The sequence below is a fragment of the Erpetoichthys calabaricus genome, chromosome 16 (genome assembly GCF_900747795.2).
Source record: "Erpetoichthys calabaricus chromosome 16, fErpCal1.3, whole genome shotgun sequence".
Lineage (NCBI taxonomy): Eukaryota > Metazoa > Chordata > Cladistia > Polypteriformes > Polypteridae > Erpetoichthys > Erpetoichthys calabaricus.
Genome location: NC_041409.2, coordinates 72,873,963 through 72,897,160, shown reverse-complemented (window position 1 = coordinate 72,897,160; position 23,198 = coordinate 72,873,963). Strand labels below are relative to the sequence as shown.

Genomic DNA, 23,198 nt, shown 5'->3' with positions numbered 1-23,198 from the left:
ACCATGCCTACACTTTGCTGTGTTCATAAGGCGCCTTTCTATGTGTTAGCGTATAAAGGAGTGGCGTCCAGTTGCAAATTTTACAGGCAGGTTTCGGCCTATTTGGGCCTCGTTGAAGGGGTGTCAGAATAGAATCCGCGTCTCTCATACTGATTTTGTTCCTCTTGAATTCGGTGAAAACACAATTGTCTCTGTTTAAGGTTTTTCTTGAGGGAGCGTTGTCATGAACCGTGCCGAAGACTATCGCATTCACCGGCAGGTGGTGCTGTCTACCGCCTTTTGCGGTCTATAGAGGGGTCTACGCGGCGTCAGTAGCCACGCCCACCTACCGGCGCGGGTCTCCGCTAGCGCCTTCCCAACCGCCTGGGCCGAGCTGTTGCTGGTGGTGAGACAGCGAGTGTGAAGAGTAGCTCCGCCTCCACCGACAGGATTTGGAGAGCAAGCATTGAATTTAGTCGCTCCCCCTCCACTCGGCCGGCAGATCGGGGCGGAGGAAATTACTTTATTTTCCTTGCCAGCTATTTTTCACTCTGATTGACGCATAGCAGTCCCGTGCACAGTGACTCTTTGGAGCCAGAGGTGACGATGTGCAGTATGCTTGCTGAGAGCCAGCGGATGTAACCACCGGCAGGCCCCTAGTGTTTCGCAGTTTTGGATGAGGTAGGAAGATCGCCGGAATCTGGGGAGGGAATTTTACAGCAAAACTGTTGGGGCCGGCGAGGGAGCGGCGTTGGGGCCTCACGCTCCATTGTTTAGGGGCGTGCAAGTGAGAACTCACGAGATTAATTAACCTGCACAGTCGAGCGCTGCTGAGCAGGCAGAAAAGAAAGTAATTGACGAGCTGCGTTCAGTATTATTGTTAGAGGCGTGCGTGATATAAGTATGGGTGTTATGCCCGGTACACCTGATCAGATCACTGAGCGAATAGTGAAAAATGTATCGCGTGGGTTCATGTAAAACATGTGCGTTTTAGCGGGTGTATAAACGGCCCGAAGTGAAGTCAATAGCCTGTTGTGCTCGGCGAGACCTTAGTGTCCGTTAAACGGGCACGTCATATCTCATTGGGCCTATTCTTAGAGGTGTCACCAGCTCATGATCCCGTGGCATTAATAGTGACATGCAACTGACAGCAGCGGCTTTAAGGTACCCCAAAATTTCCTCAAAGTGAATTTTTGAAGTTTATTTTGTATATCAGTTTGCATACTATGGGAGGTGCAGTGGTGAAGTTGTACTTTTGCATCACATCTTCAGGGACCTAGGTGAAAACATTGGTCCATTTAATCTCGGGTTGATGATTACATGTTCTCATTTTAGTGTGATTCTGGCCAGGTACCTCCCAAAGATGTGTGTGCTCATTAGCCCTCAATGAATTTATGTCAATGTGCCTTAGCATGAACTGGTGTCCGATGTTGCTGGAATAGGGACTGGATTGAGTGGGTGGACTCTTATCTTATACTTACCTGTTTATAAACAAAGCAGTGTCACCCATGCAAATGCTTTATCACAGGCAAGAGAGTGGCACTAATTGACATACTGAATTCAGCAATTGCAAAACAAAAAACAGTGAATTTTAGGAAAATGCTGCTTGTATATGCTTGAATGTACACAATGTGTGCTCTGTCTTTCTCACTGAGAAATTCATTTTCTGTCTATATTTAACTTCCTCATTATGGATCTGCAGAAGAAAAAAAGGTAATCTTTAACTCCTTTCAGATGAGTGACAAAAGATCTTAGAAACAAATTTTGTTGTTCCTGACCTAGAAACAAAGGCAAAACATTGTGTTTATGTTTTTAATGCAATGTATTCACAAGAATATGAAAAAAGTATGCATTCATAAACAGTTGTTTACATACACAGACATGTCTCTGCTACAGTGAAATATATAATTCATTGCTGCTGGAATATTTTAATAAACTTTTTAGAACTAACGATTATTGGGGCCCTTCAGATAGTGAAAGTTGTCTTAGTTTGATTTTAATTTCTTATTTTCCCCATTAGTATTTATTTTCTTTATTTATTTAAAAGGTAAGTGCACCCTTTCTGAGTTATAGGTGTAGCACTACACGATCTCCTCCACAGTGTAATTAACTTATGATGTTTATAGTTATTACACTGATTTTTAACTGAGGTTCAGATATACAATATATTCAGATAAATTCATATTTCTGACATGAAATATGAGTCTCAAGTATTGGTTCAGATGATAGCCCTAAAGTGTTGCAGTTAAATTGGCTCATTATCATTGTGGTGGTTGTGATCAACAAGTTTTTTACCCTTTGTTTACAGCATACAGCAGTAGTGTCTTGCAGGCAACATTTAAAATGTTACAGGACCCTTTGAAGCAATAGTAAGAATTGGCTTTTGTGATTATTTCAAAGCTCCTTGTAGTGAAGCCCCACCTTATGGAATTGATATAAAATGATTTTTTAATGCATGATGAACTGTGCTCAGCCCTGTAAGCAAGTGCAGGCCACTGCAAGTCATGTGAAGTGCTGTAAACGTTGATATTTGTGTGCATTTAGATTGAAGCTGTATTGCAGTGTTCAGCTTGAATACCCCAGGCTATAGATTCCTGAAGGTACTGTTGCACTTAGATGAGCTAAAATGCAAAGTAAAGAATTTGGGAGGGATCTTTTTGACTGGTGGGTGTTTATCTCACTGTACAAGATAAGACGGCCTAATGAGTTGTTTACTTTTTTTCTTTAGTTCAGTTCATAAAAGGTTCAAATTTGGAACAAAACTAAGTGGTGCATTTTTCACAGTATGTGTGCTTGTGCTACACAGTACACACACGATATCAATCATTTTTTTTAAATAATTATAAATCAAACAAGTACAGGTACTGTTTTTATACTCCTAAAGATGAATGTGAATGTAAAGGGTAACTATAAACACCAACTGGGTTATTCAGCTACGGCTTCACCAGCAGATTAAAACCACAAAAATGAAAACACATTAATACTAGAATTTTAGGTCTTTTATATACAGTATGTACATCATTTTTATGAAACAGTGTTTGGCTGTGCTGTTGTTGTTTGTAAGGTGGACATTACAAGTACATGTAAAAGAGATTCAGAGGATACAAAATGATATACCAGAAATGAAATTGTTTGGTTTTATAGTTCAGCATTGATGATTTTTGCAATGACCTTTTCCTCTCCCTCTGGTAGCATACTAAAGCTAATGTGTATATAGGAGCCAAAAACCTCAGGATATTTAGTGCCAGTAACTATGTATTTATTATGCGTTATGTTATGTGTAGGTGCTTTGCTCAGTGGGGAAAGACCCAACTTTTTTTGCAAAGTACATAATTAAAGAGAGAAGTATGTATTATATATGTTTGTGCATGTTTCTTTGGCAGTGCATATGAGATTTTTTACTACAGCTTCAGACCTGAGCTGAAACCTACTTTCTAACCTTCACCAACCAAAATGAAATTCATAAGTAAGCCAAAGGAAGAGTTTCTCAGTGTGACTTGTATGGTGTCAGCACAGATACGTGGGAAACAAAAATGACTTTCTAGCTGTGCTTGGAGCTGTGACTTCAAACAATAATTGGCCAATGTGTGCCCCAAAGTTTTAACTCAGTCAGCACAATAATCTATATTTTATTTTCCTATTGCTCTATTGTGGCGAAATCAAATTTTTGGCCACAATAATTGGTCCAGCATAATCCGTAGAAGCATCCCTTCTCATCAGGGACACTTAAAAAGACCATTGCACCATTATAATCCACTAAAAACATGTTCATTTTTTTCATTCTATATTGACTTAAATGTATTTCGAGGACTTTGAAGTTCCTGAACTTTTTTCATGATTCTTTCACAGAGAAACAAACTCCTTGGGGTTCACTCATCTCTAGACTAGTCCTGGCCTACCACTGTGTATTTGCTGTTTATTCACTTTCCTGTTTATATACATTTTTTTAACCTCCAATGTCAGTATAAGTCTGTGCATCAGGAAAACAAGATATCAATTTGTAGGAAAGGTGAATAATTATCTTATAAACCTCCAAGTGTTTGCTTTGTAACAGTGGAAGAAAGTTATTTTGTCTGAACATTTAAGTATTCCTTCTTTTCTTTTCATGCAGCAAAAAAAAACGGAGTGAGAGACTAAAATCAATGGAAGGCTTTTCCTTCCCGAGTGGAGAGATTCAAAGGAAAAACCCTCAGAATGACTTTGAGCTCATTCAGAGAGTGGGAAGTGGCACCTATGGAGATGTGTACAAGGTAAGTAGTTGGACGTGTTTGTTCTTCCACAGTTTCAGCTCCCCTTTGCAGATGCTCAAAATTTCTGTTGCGAATACAGTAGTTTGGAATTATTGGAATAGAATTCACTTGTACTTGCACCAAAAACGGTAAAACTGTATTTAATAGTGTGCGAACAGAACAGATAGGTTGGAAGGTACCTAATCATGGTTGCAGAAATGTGAAATGAGTGATGTCAGGACATATAAATGGCCTAATTCAATTGACTTGTACAAAGTATGAAAACTAAAATTATATGCATTACTTGCTATATTTAGTAAAGCTGTACTGTCATAAGTTGCTTGCCATCATTTCTTTTTAGTAGTTTTAACTTGTGTTGTTTTATATAAATTGATGTCAATGTGTGGCGTGCCACAATAAGGAAAGTCAGTATAAATTATTTTCTAAATGTTTCTTATACTGGGTTTGTGCAGGACAGTGATTAATTTGTGGCTTCTGTATATTTAGGTACATGTGCATAGCTAAGGAAATGCTTACTTGCTGATGTGATTGTGCTAAAATATGCAGTTTATCTATGAAAACATAATTAATAACTAAGTTCAGTATTGCATGGTGTAAGCAGCTCTGATAAATGGAATAACAGAATGAATTGTGGGCTCAATTATATTTCACTCTTTATAATGTAAACATACTGTGTGCTTTAGCACTGCTGTAAGTAGTACAGTAGTAACAAGTATTAGTATATAGGGTTTTTTTTTTTTTTAGATAATTGTCTTTTAAAATGAACAATTTAGAATCCTTATTATGCGATTATCTATTTTTGAGGTGCTTTGTTGTTTATCTTTGGCTCTGAAAACATTAATTTCTCCACTGATGAAAAAAGTAGTGGCATTGTTGCAGTCCTGCCGGAAACTGTTGAAAGTTTAAAAATGTATAAGCAGATTTATGACAAGTGTTAGAATGTACTTATTTTTTGTCTTCTCAGGTATCAAATTTCAGAATTATCTCCACTGCTTAAACACTGTCAACTTGTATTAAAATGAAGTTTGACTATATGAGAAAAAGGTTCTAACTACCGCTGTCCAAGTCTGTCTATTAATCATTCTGTGTTTTGGAGATGATTTGAAAGGCCATTATCTTTAACAAATGTTGTTTTTGTTTTGGCTTCTGCAAAATGGGTTTGATGCAATAAAGTTGTAATTATGTATAATAATTCAAAAATGGGAATAAGATGTGGAATAGTGAAGTAGAATTGCTAGACACCACTTATTAAGCATTGAACTTGTTAGTACATAATAGGTTTTCACAGTCCAAGTTCAATGTAGCCACTATTGGCCTGTAAATGAATAGGCAGGTTGTTTATTTTGTAATAATGAAGAAAGTTATTGGAATTATTGTGAATTCAAGCAATTGTTTCTAGTCTGAAGCTGAAATACTAAATCAGTTTAACTATACAGGGCTTTTTTTGAATGCATTTTCATCAAAGTGGTTATGCACTGCCGGTAACTCTGCCACATCATTTTTATTTATTTATTTGACATACTGAAACTCAATAGATTTGTGCATGTGTGAACAATGCCAGAAAATGTCTAGCTAAGCAAAATATAATGGAAATGGTACTTTAGTGAAATTTCAAGTAAACTATGGTTATAATTACAGCTAGATGATTCAAGTTTTGTGTAGATATTTATATTGATAAAAAGCAAACAGATATGAAATTTGAGAAAAATTACTCGACCAGAAGTAGTATTTTATTTAAACAAGCATCCGAATTTTTTTGTATCATGGAAATATAAATGTGTACACAATATTAAAAATTTCAATAAGTATTATTTATTTTAATTCGCTCGCCAACCCCCCCAGCCTGTGCTACGCGCCAGCCACTTCGCGTCTCTGCCGCTCATGTATGTGGATTTCATTTTCACCTAACAACAAATCTTTTAATTCTCGCAAATTTGCCTCTTCATTGGGAAGAAACACTACTTTTCCTTGATGGCAACATGAATTAGATGATCTACAAGTCTCCGACTTAAAGTTTAAATCCGAGCAATATATTCGATCTCTTTTTGCTGTTCTGTTATTTCACAGAGTAATTTCCATTTGTTTGCCCTAATGCGATCTTTACTATCATTTTATTGAGACTTTCGGATTGTAGTACTTTCATTATCTCTAACCTGCTCTGCATGTGTATTTTGCCGTTTTTGAATTCTTTACGACGTTCTATTTTGACATCTACTCTTTGTCTTTTATTTCCGGCCCAGGCGTGGTTAAATCTGTTGGCACAAGGTCTCATCTCGCGAGATATGAAAGTATCTCTGAAAAAGTCAGGTCTCGTCCCAAGATTTTTAAAAAAATAATAGAGAAACATCATCAGTTTAATAATAACATGTAAACATTGAACATGCCATGTAAATATAAAGATATAATGGGGAAAAATAAGCTGCTATGTCCCTGTTGTGTTCCTGGTAATACATTTAATTTTATGATTTTTTTTTTTTTTTATTTCCACCATTATTATCTTAATGAAATGTAGCTAAATGCAGTTTTACCTGTAGCAATTTATTGCAACAAATATTATATAATACTAACACTTTTTATGTTTTTAGGTGTCTATAACTCGTTTTACTTTGCACGTAATCTAGGTAATGCATATGTAATCATGAAAACATTCCACTAACATTTTCGACCTCCCTAAGTATGAAAATATCATTTAAATATAAAGTTTGATTATAAATAGAGATAAATGACTGTGTATTGATATTAGACATATATAATATTTTGAGAAATATTGCGCAACTGGAAGTGGTTCTAATAACCATTTCCTATCTCCGTATACAAGAAAGTCGAGGGGTGCACACTATCGATTTTTAGTAATACTAGTATGTATTTTTTTTTTTTTTTTTACCTTCTGTAAAATGATAAATTTCTCCCTTGGGACAAATAAAGTTCTGTGTATCTGTCTACTCTATATATTTAATCTTAACAGATTCACCAGGACAACATATTTATAAATGTTAATGCAAAATGAATGTGGTACATGGTAAATATCCATTATTATAATTATGAAGCTCAATTCACCTGCCAATCAGAAATACAAACTCAAAATGAAAATTTGATAATAATACAGTTGACCCCATAACTGATAAAAAAACACAAGAGAAAAATACAAAAGCTGGTTTTTTTCCCCTCTGTATGTGGTGTTTCATTATAGAGCAAAGACAATGTGAAATGGAGGGATGAGGGCTTATTCTGTGCAGAAGTGTCACATTTGGTGTGAATTTATGTCTAGTGTAGTTATCTGACCACTGACAAAGTAAGAGCATTTTTAGGGAGCAGGTTAAGTAGGAGAAAGTGTGTTTTTCAATATGGTAAGTTGCTGCAGCTGTTTTCTCCTTTCATCTGCTCCTTTCTGCTCATACAGTATGCAACAAAACAGCAAACATTTTATGGAACTTTTCTTAGCAGAGACAATTTTGTTCTGAAGTCAGGAGTGCACATTACAGGCACTACATGTTCCTGTATGGTCTCTTCATAGCAGTAACATGTTTTATCTTTCGATATTATACTTTTTGAATTGTCATCCCTAGTAAAACCAAAAAAATGACAAATAGTAGATATAACTCTACCTGTTCTAAACACTTCCTCTTCTGATTCTTGCTCAATTTTTTACTCATGTTAATCACCGCCAGGTAATATGGACAGTGTCAATATAGTCAAGCTTAGAAAGAGCACTAGATGTTTTGCAGATTTTACTGTTCAGAAGTTTCGGAAAATCATGTAAAAGTGCTAAAAAATCACAATATTGGCTTTTACATATTGACTGTTCTTAAATATTGATTTTATTTGAATATACTTATACATTAAGTACAGTAGTTATGAAATAAACCATGCACACCTTAATTATGTACACTACCTGTCAAAAGTTTTAGAACACCTTCATTTTTCTTCAAATGTAATCGGCTGAAATGCAATAAATGTCCTAAAATGGTGAAAGGGTAAGCAGTAAACTGCCAGAAGTTTAAATTTAAAGTTTAGGTTAGCAAAAACCGAAAGAGAAATTACAGAATATTACAAATGCGCCTTCTTCTGGGAACAACTAATAGGTTACAAGCTACAGCTGTTCTGCAGCAATTAAAGTAAATTAAGCATTGCAAGTTGAAGCAAACAATTTGCAAAGGTGTCCCAACTTCTTTTGATTGCTTCAAAACCCTCTGATGTCTTAAAGCAGAGTTGGAATAGATGCAGACACAGTCATTAACCTGGGTAACTTGCTGCCCCACATCATATGGTTTTATACAATGCCATTTGAAAGCAGTTTTAAACCAGAATTAAATTGTTAAAAATTCTTTTCATAACATTGCCAATCACAAACTTTGGGTGTTATGCCCAGTGATCATGTGTCCCATTGGCACAGCTCAATGAAAAAAACTTGCATTCATTCCAAATGCCAGTCTAGTTTGTCTTTTAATAACTATACATTAAGAATGATGAAAAATGACAGCCATACATAAGATTTCCATTTGTTTGCTTTAAAATGGCCATTTTCAGAGCATGTTCAGTGTTGCTGATACAGTATTAATTTTAGTTATCTTGGGCAACATGACTTTTCACAATATGCAGAGCTCCACATGTATTTTATTAACCACAATTTTCAGCTAAGCTGATTATTTGAATGATTATTTGTTTGAATGTAAGAACAATTAATCATCAAAATATTAATTATTTGCAAGCCTAATGAATTTACATGTGACAAAGTTGTAAGTACATACTAAGATTTGATCTTTCTTTTAACAGTATCTTTCGATAAAGCTGATATAATTAAATAAAATGAAAATTTAAGTTTGCAATAATTTCTGAAATTAAAAATGAACAGATACCATTTCTGTCTTTGGAAAAATACCCTTGGCTGTAATAGCTGGCATTGCCGCCTTTGGCAGAAACCACCATGAGTTGGCATTTCCTACAACTGTCTAGCAGTCTCTGACATCAAATGGCAGAAAGTTTTTTTTCCCACTCCTCCATGCATAATTCTTTCAAATATGTGAATGTTTAAGGGGTCTTGTGTGTAAATAGTCCTCTTTGTATTTAGGGTTCTCACAGAAGGACTTGATGATGATGGTCATGCAGACTTCTGGCTTTTAATCCATCACTGTTGGAACATCACAGTGCTTTGAGTAGATGGTGGTGGCGCAAAGGACACCGGAAAAGGAAACAGAAGAGAGAGTAGGGGTTAGTACGGATTTTAGAGCCACCATGAATAGTTATTATAATGAATTGGATATACAGAGTATCAGGATTAAATTACAGTGAAGTTATGAGAAGGCCATGTTAAAATAATGTATTTTCAGCAGTTTTTTTGAAGTGCTCCACTGTATTAGCCTGGCGAATTCCTATTGGCAGGCTATTCCAGGTTTTAGGTGCATAACAGCAGAAGGCCACCTCACCACTTCTTTTAAGTTTTGCTCTTGGAATTCTAAGGAGACACTCATTTGAGGATCTGAGGTTGCAATTTGGAATATAAGATGTCAGACATATTCCGATATATAAGATGGGGCAAGATTATTTAAGGCTTTATAAACCACTAGCAAAATACCCGCGCTTCGCAGCGGAGAAGTAGTGTGTTAAAGAGGTTATGAAAAAAAAGGAAACATTTTAAAAATAACGTAACATGATTGTCAATGTAATTTATGTGGATGTTTATATGTATATATATATATATATATATATATATATATATATATATATATATATAATATGTATGTAGATATGTATATATATGTGTATATGTATATATATGTTTATATGTGTGTGTGTGTATTTTATATATATAAAACACAGCAACACTCATAACAATGACAACACAATTACATTGACAATCATGTTACGTTATTTTTAAAATGTTTCCTTTTTTTTTCATAACCTCTTTAACACACTACTTCTCCGCTGCGAAGCACGGGTATTTTGCTAGTATATATATATATATATATATATATATATATATATATATATATATATATATATATATATATATATATATATATCCACATATCAACATATATATATATACACATATATACACACACACACGCTTTATGGGTGATGATTGTTTTAGTCTTTTTATCTTTATTTTATTTTATTGTAGAATCAACTCCTATCTGCGCACAGCAGGGCAGCCGTGGGCGGATGCGTATGGTGTATTCACTCCATGTTATCGTGCATTGCGCTATCAGTGGTATTTTGATAAAAGAATTTGAACAACATATAAGAAGCGTATAAATTATTAAACAGTAAAACATTAACATTTAAGAAGTAAAGTTACATTAAGTACTACTGCAGTGCCTTCGGGTATACCTCATTTTTTGTTTGCCCATTACATGCTTAAATGTATACATTTTTTGGTGCACCTACCCGAGAACACGCGACATATAACCGAGCGTGTGAGAAGCATGGATTTTAAACACGCGTTGAGTTCATCTGCTGGTCTCCCTCGTGGAATAACTGGTAATGTTTGAGTAAAATCTACAGTGAGTAAAACGACATTACCTCCTATTTTTTTTTTTACGATCTCTGAGATCTTGCTTTTTTCGGTTCAAGGCTTCATAAGCTCTTTTATGTTGTATGGTGTACTTATCCCAAACCATCATCTTTGAATGTTGCAAGACTTTCGCCTTGTATGTAGATCGGGGTAATTACATTCATTGCATTCCTAGTCTGAATCACAATGTGATTGTATGGGTGGTTACCTGGCACTGTAGGGTTGCCACCCGTCCTTTAAAATACGGAATCGTGCCGCGTTTGAGAATGAAATTGCGCGTCCTGTTTTGAATCAATACTGGACGTGATTTATCCCGTATTTTTTTTATCATTTTTTTTTTAAAGCAGCGTCTCATGCAAATCATCCCACACGCATTTAATGAAGATGCCTCCTTTCCTACTTTTGATTGGGTAATACTTGATGTCATCGTTAGTTTGATTGGTGTTTTTAACTGTCCAGTGAGGAGGGCGTGTCTTTTAAGTACAGTCTGCAAAGTGTTGGCACTGAGATGTGGCGTCAGCGCCATAGTTGAAGCCCCTAACGTTGCGGTCAGCAAGTCGGCTAACATCCGCCATGTGCCGTCTTTCAGTTGCGAGAAGCAGATCATAGAATGGTTGAAACTGTTGCCCCTAACGTTGCGCCACGGCGTGTGGTTCGTTTATACCTCGTGTCTTCTCATTAAACTTTTATCTCGCGAATATGTTATTGCAATCCGCAGCGGGAGCGTTTCTATAAACTTAATTGAAACTTACGTTTTACACCGTGCTTTGTTTCCGTTATGAACATGCTTGTATGCTTAACTCGCTCCGTTCTCAATTGTTTAATGAATTTTTTGCTCTTTGCTGTTTGCGGCTGTTCCTCCATTTCCCCCTACTTCGTTGTTTTATCTCGCGAATATGTTATTGCAATCCTTAACGGGAGCGTTTCAATAAACTGATTGAAAATAGTTTTGCATTTACCTTTTTAGTAAAAGGCGAGCTTTTAAGCCTGAGAAATCACCCCGTAAATGCACACGTTTAATTGGACATGTGTTAATATGTATGGTTACACAGTATTAAAAGACAGTGAACAACGTCAGTTACCTTTCTTCCCGCGTTTGATAAAAGGTGAGCTTTTAAGCCTGAGAAATCACCCCGTAAATGCACACGTTTAATCGCACATGTGTTAATATGTATGCTTACACAGTATTAAAAGACAGTCAAAAATTAACGTCATTTACCTTCGTTCCCGCGTGTGACTCGTGCTGTAAATGTCTTCCTTGTTTTTAGTTCACGTGATTACGTAGGAGGCGTGATGACGCGATACGTGACTCTGCCTCCTCCATTACAGTGTATGGACAAAAAATATGTTCCAGTTATGACCATTACGCTTTGAATTTCGAAATGAAACCTGCCTAACTTTTGTAAGTAAGCTGTAAGGAATGAGCCTGCCAAATTTCAGCCTTCCACCTACACGGGAAGTTGCAGAATTAGTGATGAGTGAGTCAGTCAGTCAGTCAGTGAGGGCTTTGCCTTTTATTATTATAGATAAGCAGAATTTTAAAGTCAATCCTGAACGACACAGATAACCAGTGTAGTGACATCAAAACTGGAGAAATGTGCTCGGATTTTCTTTTCCTGGTTAGGATTCTAGCAGCTGCATTCTGCACTAGTTGCAAACGATTTATGTCTTTTTTGGGTATTCCTGAGAGGATTGCGTTATAGTAATCTAGCCAACTGAAAACAAACGCGTGAACTAATTTCTCAGCATCTTTCAATGATATAAGAGGTCTAACTTTTGCTATGTTTCTTAAGTGAAAAAATGCTGTCCTAGTGATCTGATTAATATGCGATTTAAAATTCAGATTACAGTCAACATTTACCCCTAAGCTTTTTACCTCCATCTTGACTTTTAATCCTAATGTATTCAGTTTATTTCTAATAGCCTCATTGTATCCATTATTGCCAATCACTAAGATTTCAGTTTTCTCTTTATTTAGCTTGAGAAAGTTACTATTCATCCATTCAGAAATACAAGTCAGACAGTGTGTTAGTGAATCAAGAGAATTGGGGTCATCATGTGCTATTGATAAATACAGCTGTGTGTCATCAGCATAGCTGTGGTAGCTCACGTTGTGCCCTGAGATAATCTGACCTAACGGAAGCATGTAGATTGAGAAGAGCAGTGGACCCTGGATAGAGCCTTGTGGAACACCATATAGGATATCCTGTGTCTTTGAGTTGTAATTACCACAATTAACAAAGAATTTTCTCCCTGCCAAGTAGGATTCAAACCAATTTAAGACACTGCCAGAGAGGCCCATCCATTGACTAAGGCGAATTCTAAGAATATTATGATCAATGGTGTCAAATGCAGCACTCGGGTCTAAGAGGATGAGAACAGATAAATGGCCTCTGTCTGCATTTACCCGCAAGTCATTTACTATTTTAACGAGTGCAGTTTCTGTGCTGTGATTTGTTCTAAAACCTGACTGAAATTTATCAAGAATAGTATGTTTATTGAGGTGATCATTTAACTGCATAATGACTGCCTTCTCTAGAATTTTACTTAAGAAAGGCAGGTTAGAGATGGGTCTAAAATTTTCAAGAGCAGAGGGGTCAAGATTATTTTTCTTAAGTAGGGGCTTAACTACAGCAGTCTTAAGACAGTCTGGGAAGACTCCTGTATCTAATGACGAATTTACTATGTCAAGAATATTATCAATTAGCACGCCCGATACTTCTTTGAAAAAATTTGTTGGTATTGTGTCAAGGACGCAGGTGGAGGGTTTCAGTTGAGAAATTATTTTATGTAAATCAGATAAATCTATCCTAGTGAAAGAGTTTAATTTGTTTATAACGGAGTACTGGGGTTTAGGAGGATCCTTAGTGTTGGGGAGATATACTATGTTATTTCTAATATCATTAATTTTTTGATTGAAAAATACAGCAATAGCCTCACAGGTTCTACTGGAAGTACTTAGGGGGCATTCCTTTGAGTTACCTGGGTTTAGCAGACGATCAATCGTTGAGAATAAGACTCTGGGATTACTAGCATTGTTATTTATAATCTTAGAGAAACAGCAGCGCCTCTCAAGATGGACTGTGTTATTGTATTCTGTTATTTTAACTTTTAATATTTCATAGTGGATAGTTGGTTTAGTCTTCCTCTATTTACGCTCAGCTCAACGGCATGTTCTCTTTAAATCAGACACTCTTTGGGTTTTCCATGGTATAACAATGCTAGAAGATTTTTTAACTGTCTTTTCAGGTGCAACTATGTCAACAGCAGCTCTCACTTTAGTATTAAATCTTTCCACCTTATTATTTACATTATCCTCGCTATTATAGTTGGCACTATAAACGGACTGATTGCTTAGAATGTTTGTAAGTTTTAAAGCTGCTGATGAGTCAAAGAAGCGTTTTTTAACAATATGCTTCTCATGAGTGTTTTCTATCATTATTTCTATATTAAAAAGTAGAAGAAAATGGTCTGATAGACCAATATCAATGACCTGCTTTATATCAACTTTTAGTCCTTTGGTAATTACTAAGTCTAACGTATGACCTGCTTTATGTGTAGGCTGATTAACGAGCTGTCTCAAATCAAAAGAGTCCAGGAGGTTCATGAATTCTTTTACTTTTTGGTCACACTGATTATCTATATGAAAATTAAAGTCGCCGACTATTAGCAGTGTGTCATAGTTCGTAATTAAAATTGACATTAAGTCAGAGAATTTCTCGAAGAAAGACACGTTAAATTTAGGAGGTCTATACACGGATAATACTAGAATGTGAGAATCTCCATGTGTGATGGAGAAAGAGTGATGGAAACATTGATGCAACTATGACTGATACTGATTGAGAAATAGGGGTAGATAGCAGCAAGGAGAAACTATATATAGCAGTAGATCACACATTGCTCTCAACTGTAGTCCTCTAACATTGTGAAGAGAGAGAGAGCTGCCAAATTCCCAGTGCTGGCCTTTCTGGTCAAAATATACATCTCTCCCTATTACCCAGTGAGTGCATGTTTTTTTAACTGCAAGGGATATTATCATAGTGAAGAGGTCTCAACTTCACACAAAGTGTTGACATTCTTATTTTTCTTGGAAGGAAATCTAATATACGTTCTTTACAGATCCAGTCAGGACTCACAGCTAACAGTCAAGGCATTCAAGCAGGAAATAAAAGGACAGCTGTTGTTGGAGCAATGTTTTGATGTTAGCTCAGAAAACAAAATGATACTTTAAAATTTGGATGTATATATAATTTTATATTAAAGCTTTATAGGGTCATTATTATCATGTGCACAGAGTACAGTGAAATTCACACTTGTTTTACTAATAAACATGCAACATGTCTTATGTTACTTAACAGAAAATATTTTATTAAATTTAAAAATTTACAAAAACTTAAATAAAAATTTGTGCATTGAGTTGAATTCATTTTTCAGTGTACAATGACACTGAACATTCAGTATGTTTCTTTTATGAAAATTTCATATTGTTTCATATTGTTGGAAAATTTATATTGTGATCCCTGACTTGCAATATGAATTATATTGTGGAAAAAGTGTAATGCCTAATAAATAAATTTCATATTTTTATTACACTTAAATGACCTATTCCAAAAAATCAAAATAGAAATGGAAAATTTTAAATGGTTTGCTCAGTTGTGTACTGTACAATATTAATTCTAAATGCATTCATTTTTTGTGTACTAGCCTCTTTTAACACAGATAGTTTGTTAACTTCCACAGACTTTTGGATATTTTGAATATTTCCAGGGTGTAGAATAGGCTAGCCCGGCTCTTGATGTGGTATTTCATTTTGAGGAAAACGTAGAAGAGTGGGATACTGTTATATAAACTGAAAACCTGAAAATGCCTTCAGAGCACTAAACACTGCCTTACGTTTGCAGCTCTTAAATTCAACTTGATTTACTGAGTGCTATTTTTGAGTGTACTACCTGCAAGTAGGCGCATGCATGTACAGTGGAATGCAAAAGTTTTGGTACCCTTGCTTAAAATGTCTGTTACTGTGAATAGTTAAATGAACAGAAGATTAACCGATCACCAAAAGGCATACAGTTAAAGATGTCACATTTCTTTAATATTTTAAACAAGATTACATTTTTATTTCCTTCATTCAAAGTAACAAAATACCAAAAAAATAAGAAGGGCCTGAAGCAAAAGTTTGGGCATCCAACATGGTCAGCACTTAGTAACACCCCGTTTGGCAAGTATTACAGCTTGTAAATGCTTTTTGTAGTCAGCTAAGAGTCTTTCAGTTCTTACTTAGGGTATTTTCGCCCATTCGACCTTGCAAAAGGCATGCACTGCTCTTTTGAGATTTCTCCAAAGATTTTTCAATGATGTTTAGGACTGTGAGGGCTATTGCAAAATTGTCAGATTGCGCCTCTTGAGGCATTCCATTGTAGATTTTGAGGTGTGTTTTGGATCATTATCTTGTTGTAGGACCCATCCTTTTTTGAACTTCAACATTTTTATAGATGGTGTGATGTTTGCTTCCAGTATTTGCTGGTATTTATTTGAATACTGTACATTCTTCCCTCTACCAATGACATGTTCCCTGTGCCACTGGCTGCAACGCATGCCCAAAGCCTGATTGATTCAACCCTGTGCTTACAGGTAATAGTTGGAGAGATGTTCTGTTCCTGGAATTCGGCATCCTTTTTTCTTCAAACATACCTTTGCACACTGGCCAAAATGTTCTATTTTTTCATCATCAGTCCACAGAATTTGTGTCCGAAATGCATCAGGCTTGTTTAGATGTTCATTTGCAACCTTCAGGCGTTGAATTTTGTGGCTAGGACACAGGAATGGTTTTCTTCTGCTGACTCTAACATAAAGGTCATATTTGTTCAGGTGTCTCTGCACAGTAGAACAGTGCACCACCACACCAGATTCTGCTAAATATTCCTGTTGGTCTTACGAAGTAACACAGGGGTTTTTATTTGCCTTTCAAGCAATCCAACAAGTAGTTCTTTCAGAGAGTTTTCTTAGTCTTCCACACCTCAACTTCACCTCCACCTTTCTTGCTAACTGCCATTTCTTAATAACATTATGAATTGAGGAAACAGCTACCTGAAAAACGCTTTGCTATCTTCTTAGCCTTCTCTTGCTTTGTGAGCATCAATTATTTTATTTTTTAAAGTACTAGGCATCTGTTTAGAGGAGCCAGTGGCCCCAGATTGTAGGACAAGGCCATTTGCAATTTGTATCACCTGGGGTTTCCTAACAATGACTGTGAATAACCCATAACTCTAACAAGCTAATTAAGGTTTGAGATCTCAAATATCTTGGGGTGCCCAAACTTTTGAGTGGTACTCCTTTTTTACTGTACAATTGTACAGAACAAATACAATACACTAATCTTGCATAAAAAGCTGAAAAGAAATGTGTCATCTTTAACTTTATGCCTTTTTGTGATCAGTTCTTCTTCTGCTCACTTAACTGTTCACAGTAACAGACATTTTAAGCAAGGGTGCCCATACAGTGCATGCCACTGTATATAAAGACAGGGTAGGAGATGAATCAAAAACCTATAATGAAGCAGGGGTCAAAACCAGAAAAGAACATAATCTATCACCAAAACCAAAATGCTGCACACTAATCAATGTCAAAAGAAGAATTACAAAAAGAACCCTAATAAGGTTACTATCCCAGATAAAGTATTTGTTTTTGTTGAATGCACAGTTTTGGATGCTTCCTAACACACAACATCGGCTTTGCAACTTCCCAGAATGAATGTCTAACAACAATATGTCGTGCCACGACAACCATATCACAAAATGGCATTACCTACAGAAAAGTATAACACTTAACTTAATGTAGTATTGATCCAGAGACACACAATTCTCAATATAACTAGAAAGTCAAACCCATGATTTGTAAAGCAACCAAGAAAATCTAACTAACTTAACAGAAAAAAAAAAAATTAGCCCCTAAAATAACTAATAATGGTTCCTGATTCATAACATAGGGAGATTGGTGGAAGCTGGCAGACAAAAAAAATCTGAAAAAACATTTCTAAACAAAAAGCAGAAATAAATCATTTTGTAGTCCAATGCAACCAGATAGAAGATATTTAAATTAAAGTAAGTTTTTTAAAGAAACAAATAATTCAATGTTTTGTTGGGAAATATAATTGTTTATATATTTTTAATAAAGAACATTTTTTCAGTCTCATAATATTCATTCACCCTGACTTTGATTAACACTCTAAACACTATGTCTTCTTATTGCCAAGACTGGGCCAAAGGGGTCTGCAGGATTTCCATGTGAATATAGTGGTGACTCTTGAAGGTGTAGCTATTAAGTCTTTTTGGGTAGCATATTGATTTTTGACTCTGATTCTTGCCAATGCTTAACATTTTTTTTAATTGTTCATGAGGATTAAAATTCTTTTCATTTTATGTGTTACTGAATGTCATTTTTACAAATGTGCTATGGTACGCAAGTTAAGACTCTTCCTTTTGAGCAAATGGTAAAACTGATTTAATACTGGTGTCTTGATAAATTGTTCAGTAAGCTGTGGTGGTCTTTCAAGTATTATCCCAAATAGACCTACTAGTGATTTAAAGTAACGCTAATGCTGCTCAAAAAAGTATTGAAATTAATGTCCCCAAAAGTTTAAATAGAAGGCATAGTGTAACTAAGGTATGTGAGCATGAAAACATTCTCTCTCAGGTTGGGTGTAGAGAAATGCATACAAAGTAGACTTTGCCTCACACAGATCTTTCTATTTTTTCTATTCTTTTTTTATTTGCTTTTTATGATTTTGTCAGTTGTGTTTGTGGCAACATTTTTATATTAGTTAGTGTCTTTACTAGACTTGGAAGCTCATTATTGTTTCACAATTAAACACATTGTGGAAATTCAGTACTGTTGCTGCTCTCCCTAGGTATAGGCTCCCTGTAAAGATTACAGCAAGAGTACAGCATGCAATGAAGAAGCAGATGGAAAAGAACCTTGGGATAGCAGCAGAGATCCTGGAGAAATCTCTTAAACTTGCCAAAGTATCAGTCTTTTTGTCCACTATAAGAAAATAATTGAACAAGAATAGTATTTATGGAAGAACTCCACAGGGGAAACCACTGCTGTCCACAAGAAACACTATTACACATAAGAGACATAAGTTGAACTCTCTAGCAGTAGTGTGCAACAGTGTTTGCTGAGGAAAAAGCATGCCACACAAACGCTAGAACTTCATCCTACTCAAGATGCATGGTGAATGGAGCATCATGGTTTTGAAGCTTCTTTGATGCCTCTGCTTTCTATTATAGAGAGAACAGTCAATTCGGAATTTTTTCAGGAAATTTTACAGTAGAGTATCACGGTAGCACTCCACTAACCTGAAGCTTCAGAGAAGTTGGGTGATGCAAAAAGACAATAATCCAAAATACAGGATTAAAATCAACAACAGAATATCTTAAACAATACAAATTTTATTCTTTTGTGTTGGCTGAGAAATTTGTCAGAGTGTCACTGTCCTCCCTATAACAATATGGCCGGGACTCCAACTTAGGGCTTTGGGATAACAGCAGCAATTTCTAATGCTGAGCTAAATAGAACACTCAGTTTAGCCAGCAGCCAACCTGCCTGTTAGCTTGAAACGAAGCTCATTCCATCTCCATTTATATCTGAAATGGCCAAATCTGAAACCAGGCCACAATCCAATTGTTATGCTATGGCATTACTTGAAGAAAGTTATTCATGAAAAAAGTCCAAGAAATATCAACAAATAGAATTGTTTTGAAAGGAGCAGTGCTCTGAATTTGAGTCTAATCAGTATCTAAAGTATATGTTTGGTGAAAGCTATTGTTGCTGAACTTTGATCAACCAAGTTGCACTTTTAAGTTTTTAAATAATGTATTCAGTTTTGATAACGGGACATGGTGTATTAGGGCAGCACAGTGGCGCAGTGGGTAGCGCTGCTGCCTCGCAGTTGGGAGACCTGGGGACCTGGGTTCGCTTCCAGGGTCCTCCCTGCATGGAGTTTGCATGTTCTCCCCGTGTCTGCGTGGGTTTCCTCCAGGCGCTCCGGTTTCCTCCCACAGTCCAAAGACATACAGGTTAGGTGGATTGCCGATTCTAAATTGGCCCTAGTGTGTGCTTGGTGTGTGGGTGTGTTTGTGTGTGTGTCCTGCGGTGGGTTGGCACCCTGCCCAGGATTGGTTCCTGCCTTGTGCCCTGTGTTGGCTGGGATTGGCTCCAGCAGACCCCCGTGACCCTGTGTTCGGATTCAGCGGGTTGGAAGATGGATGGATGGATGGATGGACATGGTGTATTATTTAGTTGAAGCAGATTGTCTATGTCTGTGATTTATTTGAAGATCACATTACATTTTATGAGTAATTGAAACAGAAATCCAGGTACATGATCTTTGCCACAGTTGATGCCACAATTACTTTACTAGAGAATCCTAAAGTGGTCGTTGAGAGGCTCAAAGGTTTTTTGTTTTTTTTAATAAAATGAACAGACCAATTTTTATATATTTGCACTGCTTGACCACATTTTGTATTGAATATTCATACATAGAGATATACACACACACACACACACACACACACACACAATATATATGTGTGCAATACTCTTCTTTATATACAGTAACTTGCAGAAATATTTAGATAATTGTAAAGATTTTAAATACTATCTGATTACACATAATGCTTCACCATCTTATTCCAAAATGTATATTTGTTGCAGAAAAGAACAAGAACAAGTGTAAAGACAAAAATAGTTGTTGGTTAAAGGGCCGTTGATATTTAAAAAAAAAGTATAAATAAATGCCAAGTGACACTGTTAAAAGGCTGTTTGTTGTAGACTGTTGGCATTACCTTTACCACATTTCAGCATCTTACTTTTTGATCCTCATTTCTGTTTTAAAACTGGGCACATTACTTGCAACTTTTATGAAGAGGGTGGGCATCATAATTGCCTTCCATACTAATATATATATATATATATATATATATATATATATATATATATATATATATATATATAAATAAATTAATTGTCACAGACTCGGCTCTGAGGCTAAGGGTCTTCACTGGTATCCCGAAGGTTGCCGGTTTGAATCCCCGTCACTGCCAAAAGAGATCCTACTCTGCTGGGCCCTTGAACAAGGTCCTTAACCTTCAATCTCCAGGGGCGCTGTACAATGGCTAACCCTGCGCTCTGACCCCAAGGGGTATGCGAAAACTAGCAAATTCCTAATACAAGAAATTGTATAAGGCGAAATAAAGAACAAAAAAAAAAAAACTCGACTCAGAGTCATGGAAAGGTTTGGGGCACCCACCCTTATAATTGGTTTCCTGGCTGCAAAGTCAAACAAGTAAATACTGTACAGCACTGCTGTGCACAAAACCGAGTCCAAAACAGAACTGATGGAATAGGGAAAAGGTGGAGGCTTTTAAAGGGGAAGACAGGAAGTGAGATCGTAGGGGTCTGGCTCATGAAGGTCTTCAGCCGTTGGTTCGAGCCCGGACGTGACATCACAGGGGCCGGAGCCAGCAAGGTTTCCTTCCATAGGCTCGGTCCCAAAAGGGATGTCATGAGGGCCAGGTGGAATCTCCCGTGAATGGTCTACAGGAAAGGGAGAAAAAGACTCCGTGCACTCTGCCACATCCCGGTATGACTCGGAACTGCCCTTACTCAAGCCCTTTAGCTGCCTCCCATGCGCACGTGTGTGACAAATATATATACTGTATATACTATATATATATATATATATATATATATATATATATACAATGCATCCAGAAAGTATTCACAGCGCATCACTTTTTCCACATTTTGTTATGTTATAGCCTTATTCCAAAATGAATGAAATTCATTTTTTTTCCTCAGAATTCTACACCACAAGTTTACTTGAGGTTTTTGCAAATTTATTAAAAATAAAAAAATTGAGAAAGCACATGTACATAAGTATTCACAGCCTTTGCCATGAAGCTCAAAATTGAGCTCAGGTGCATCCTGTTTCCCCTGATCATCCTTGAGATGTTTCTGCAGCTTCATTGGAGTCCACCTGTGGTAAATTCAGTTGATTGGACATGATTTGGAAAGGCACACACCTCCCCCAAACTATGCGGCTCTTCAATTCCACCCGGGGGGGGGTAAACGTTAACATTTCACATTATACAAAGTTATTGTCTGATTTTCACCTGCATTATTATCAATCTTTAATTTAATATTATTTATTGTATCAGTATGCTGCTGCTGGAGAATGTGAATTTCCCCCTGGGATTAATAAAGTATCTATTTATCTATCTATCGTCCCACAGTTGATAGTTCATGTCAGAGCACAAACCAAGCATCAAGTCAAAGGAATTGTCTGTAGACCTCCGAGATGGGATTGTCTCGAGGCACAAATCTGGGGAAGGTTACAGAAAAATTTCTGCTTTGAAGGTCCCAATGAGCACAGTGGCCTCCATCATCCGTAAGTGAAGAAGTTCGAAACCACCAGGACTCTTCCTAGAGCTGGCCGGCCATCTAAACTGAGCGATCAGGGGAGAAGGGCCTTAGTCAGGGAGGTGACCAAGAACCCGATGGTCACTCTGTCAGAGCTCCAGAGGTCCTCTGTGGAGAGAGGAGAACCTTCCAGAAGGACAACCATCTCTACAGCAATCCACCAATCAGGCCTGTATGGTAGAGTGGCCAGACGGAAGCCACTCCTTAGTAAAAGGCACATGGCAGCCCACCTGGAGTTTGCCAGAAGGCACCTGAAGGACTCTCAGACCATGAGAAAGAACATTCTCTGGTCTGATGAGACAAAGATTGAACACTTTGGTGTGAATGCCAGGCGTCACGTTTGGAGGAAACCAGGCACCGCTCATCACCAGGCCAATACCATCCCTACAGTGAAGTATGGTGGTGGCAGCATCATGCTGTGGGGATGTTTTTCAGCGGCAGGGACTGGGAGACTAGTCAGGATAAAGGGAAAGATGACTGCAGCAATGTACAGAGATATCCTGGATGAAAACCTGCTCTAGAGCGCTCTTGACCTCAGACTGGGGTGACAGTTCATCTTTCAGCAGGACAACAACCCTAAGCACACAGCCAAGATATCAAAGGAGTGGCTTCAGGACAACTCTGTGAATGTCCTTGAGTGGCCCAGCCAGAGCCCAGACTTGAATCCGATTGAACATCTCTGGAGAGATCTTAAAATGGCTGTGCACCAACGCTTCCCATCCAACCTGATGGAGCTTGAGAGGTGCTGCAAAGAGGAATGGGCGAAACTGGCCAAGGATAGGTGTGCCAAGCTTGTGGCATCATATTCAAAAAGACTTGAGGTTGTAATTGCTGCCAATGGTGCATCGACAAAGTATTGAGCAAAGGCTGTGAATACTTATGTACATGTGATTTCTCAGTTTTTTTTATTTTTAATAAATTTGCAAAAACCTCAGGTAAACGTTTTTCACGTTGTCATTATGGGGTGTTGTGTG

General features: G+C 36.9%; 1 protein-coding gene across 5 annotated transcripts in view; it reads left to right on the top strand.

Annotated features, from left to right (window-relative positions):
• The first annotated feature begins 350 nt into the window (after positions 1–350).
• The window catches only part of map4k5 (mitogen-activated protein kinase kinase kinase kinase 5), a 158,335-nt gene continuing 135,487 nt past the window's right edge, over positions 351–23,198 (top strand). For 2 of the 5 annotated variants that reach the window (XM_051919942.1, XM_028822350.2), the window contains exons 1-2: positions 680–1,143; positions 4,091–4,229. In XM_051919942.1, the coding sequence (XP_051775902.1) occupies positions 1,118–1,143; positions 4,091–4,229 (165 nt within the window). In that variant the 5' untranslated portion in view covers positions 680–1,117. The other 3 variants (XM_051919940.1, XM_051919941.1, XM_051919943.1) reach the window with 3 other exon arrangements.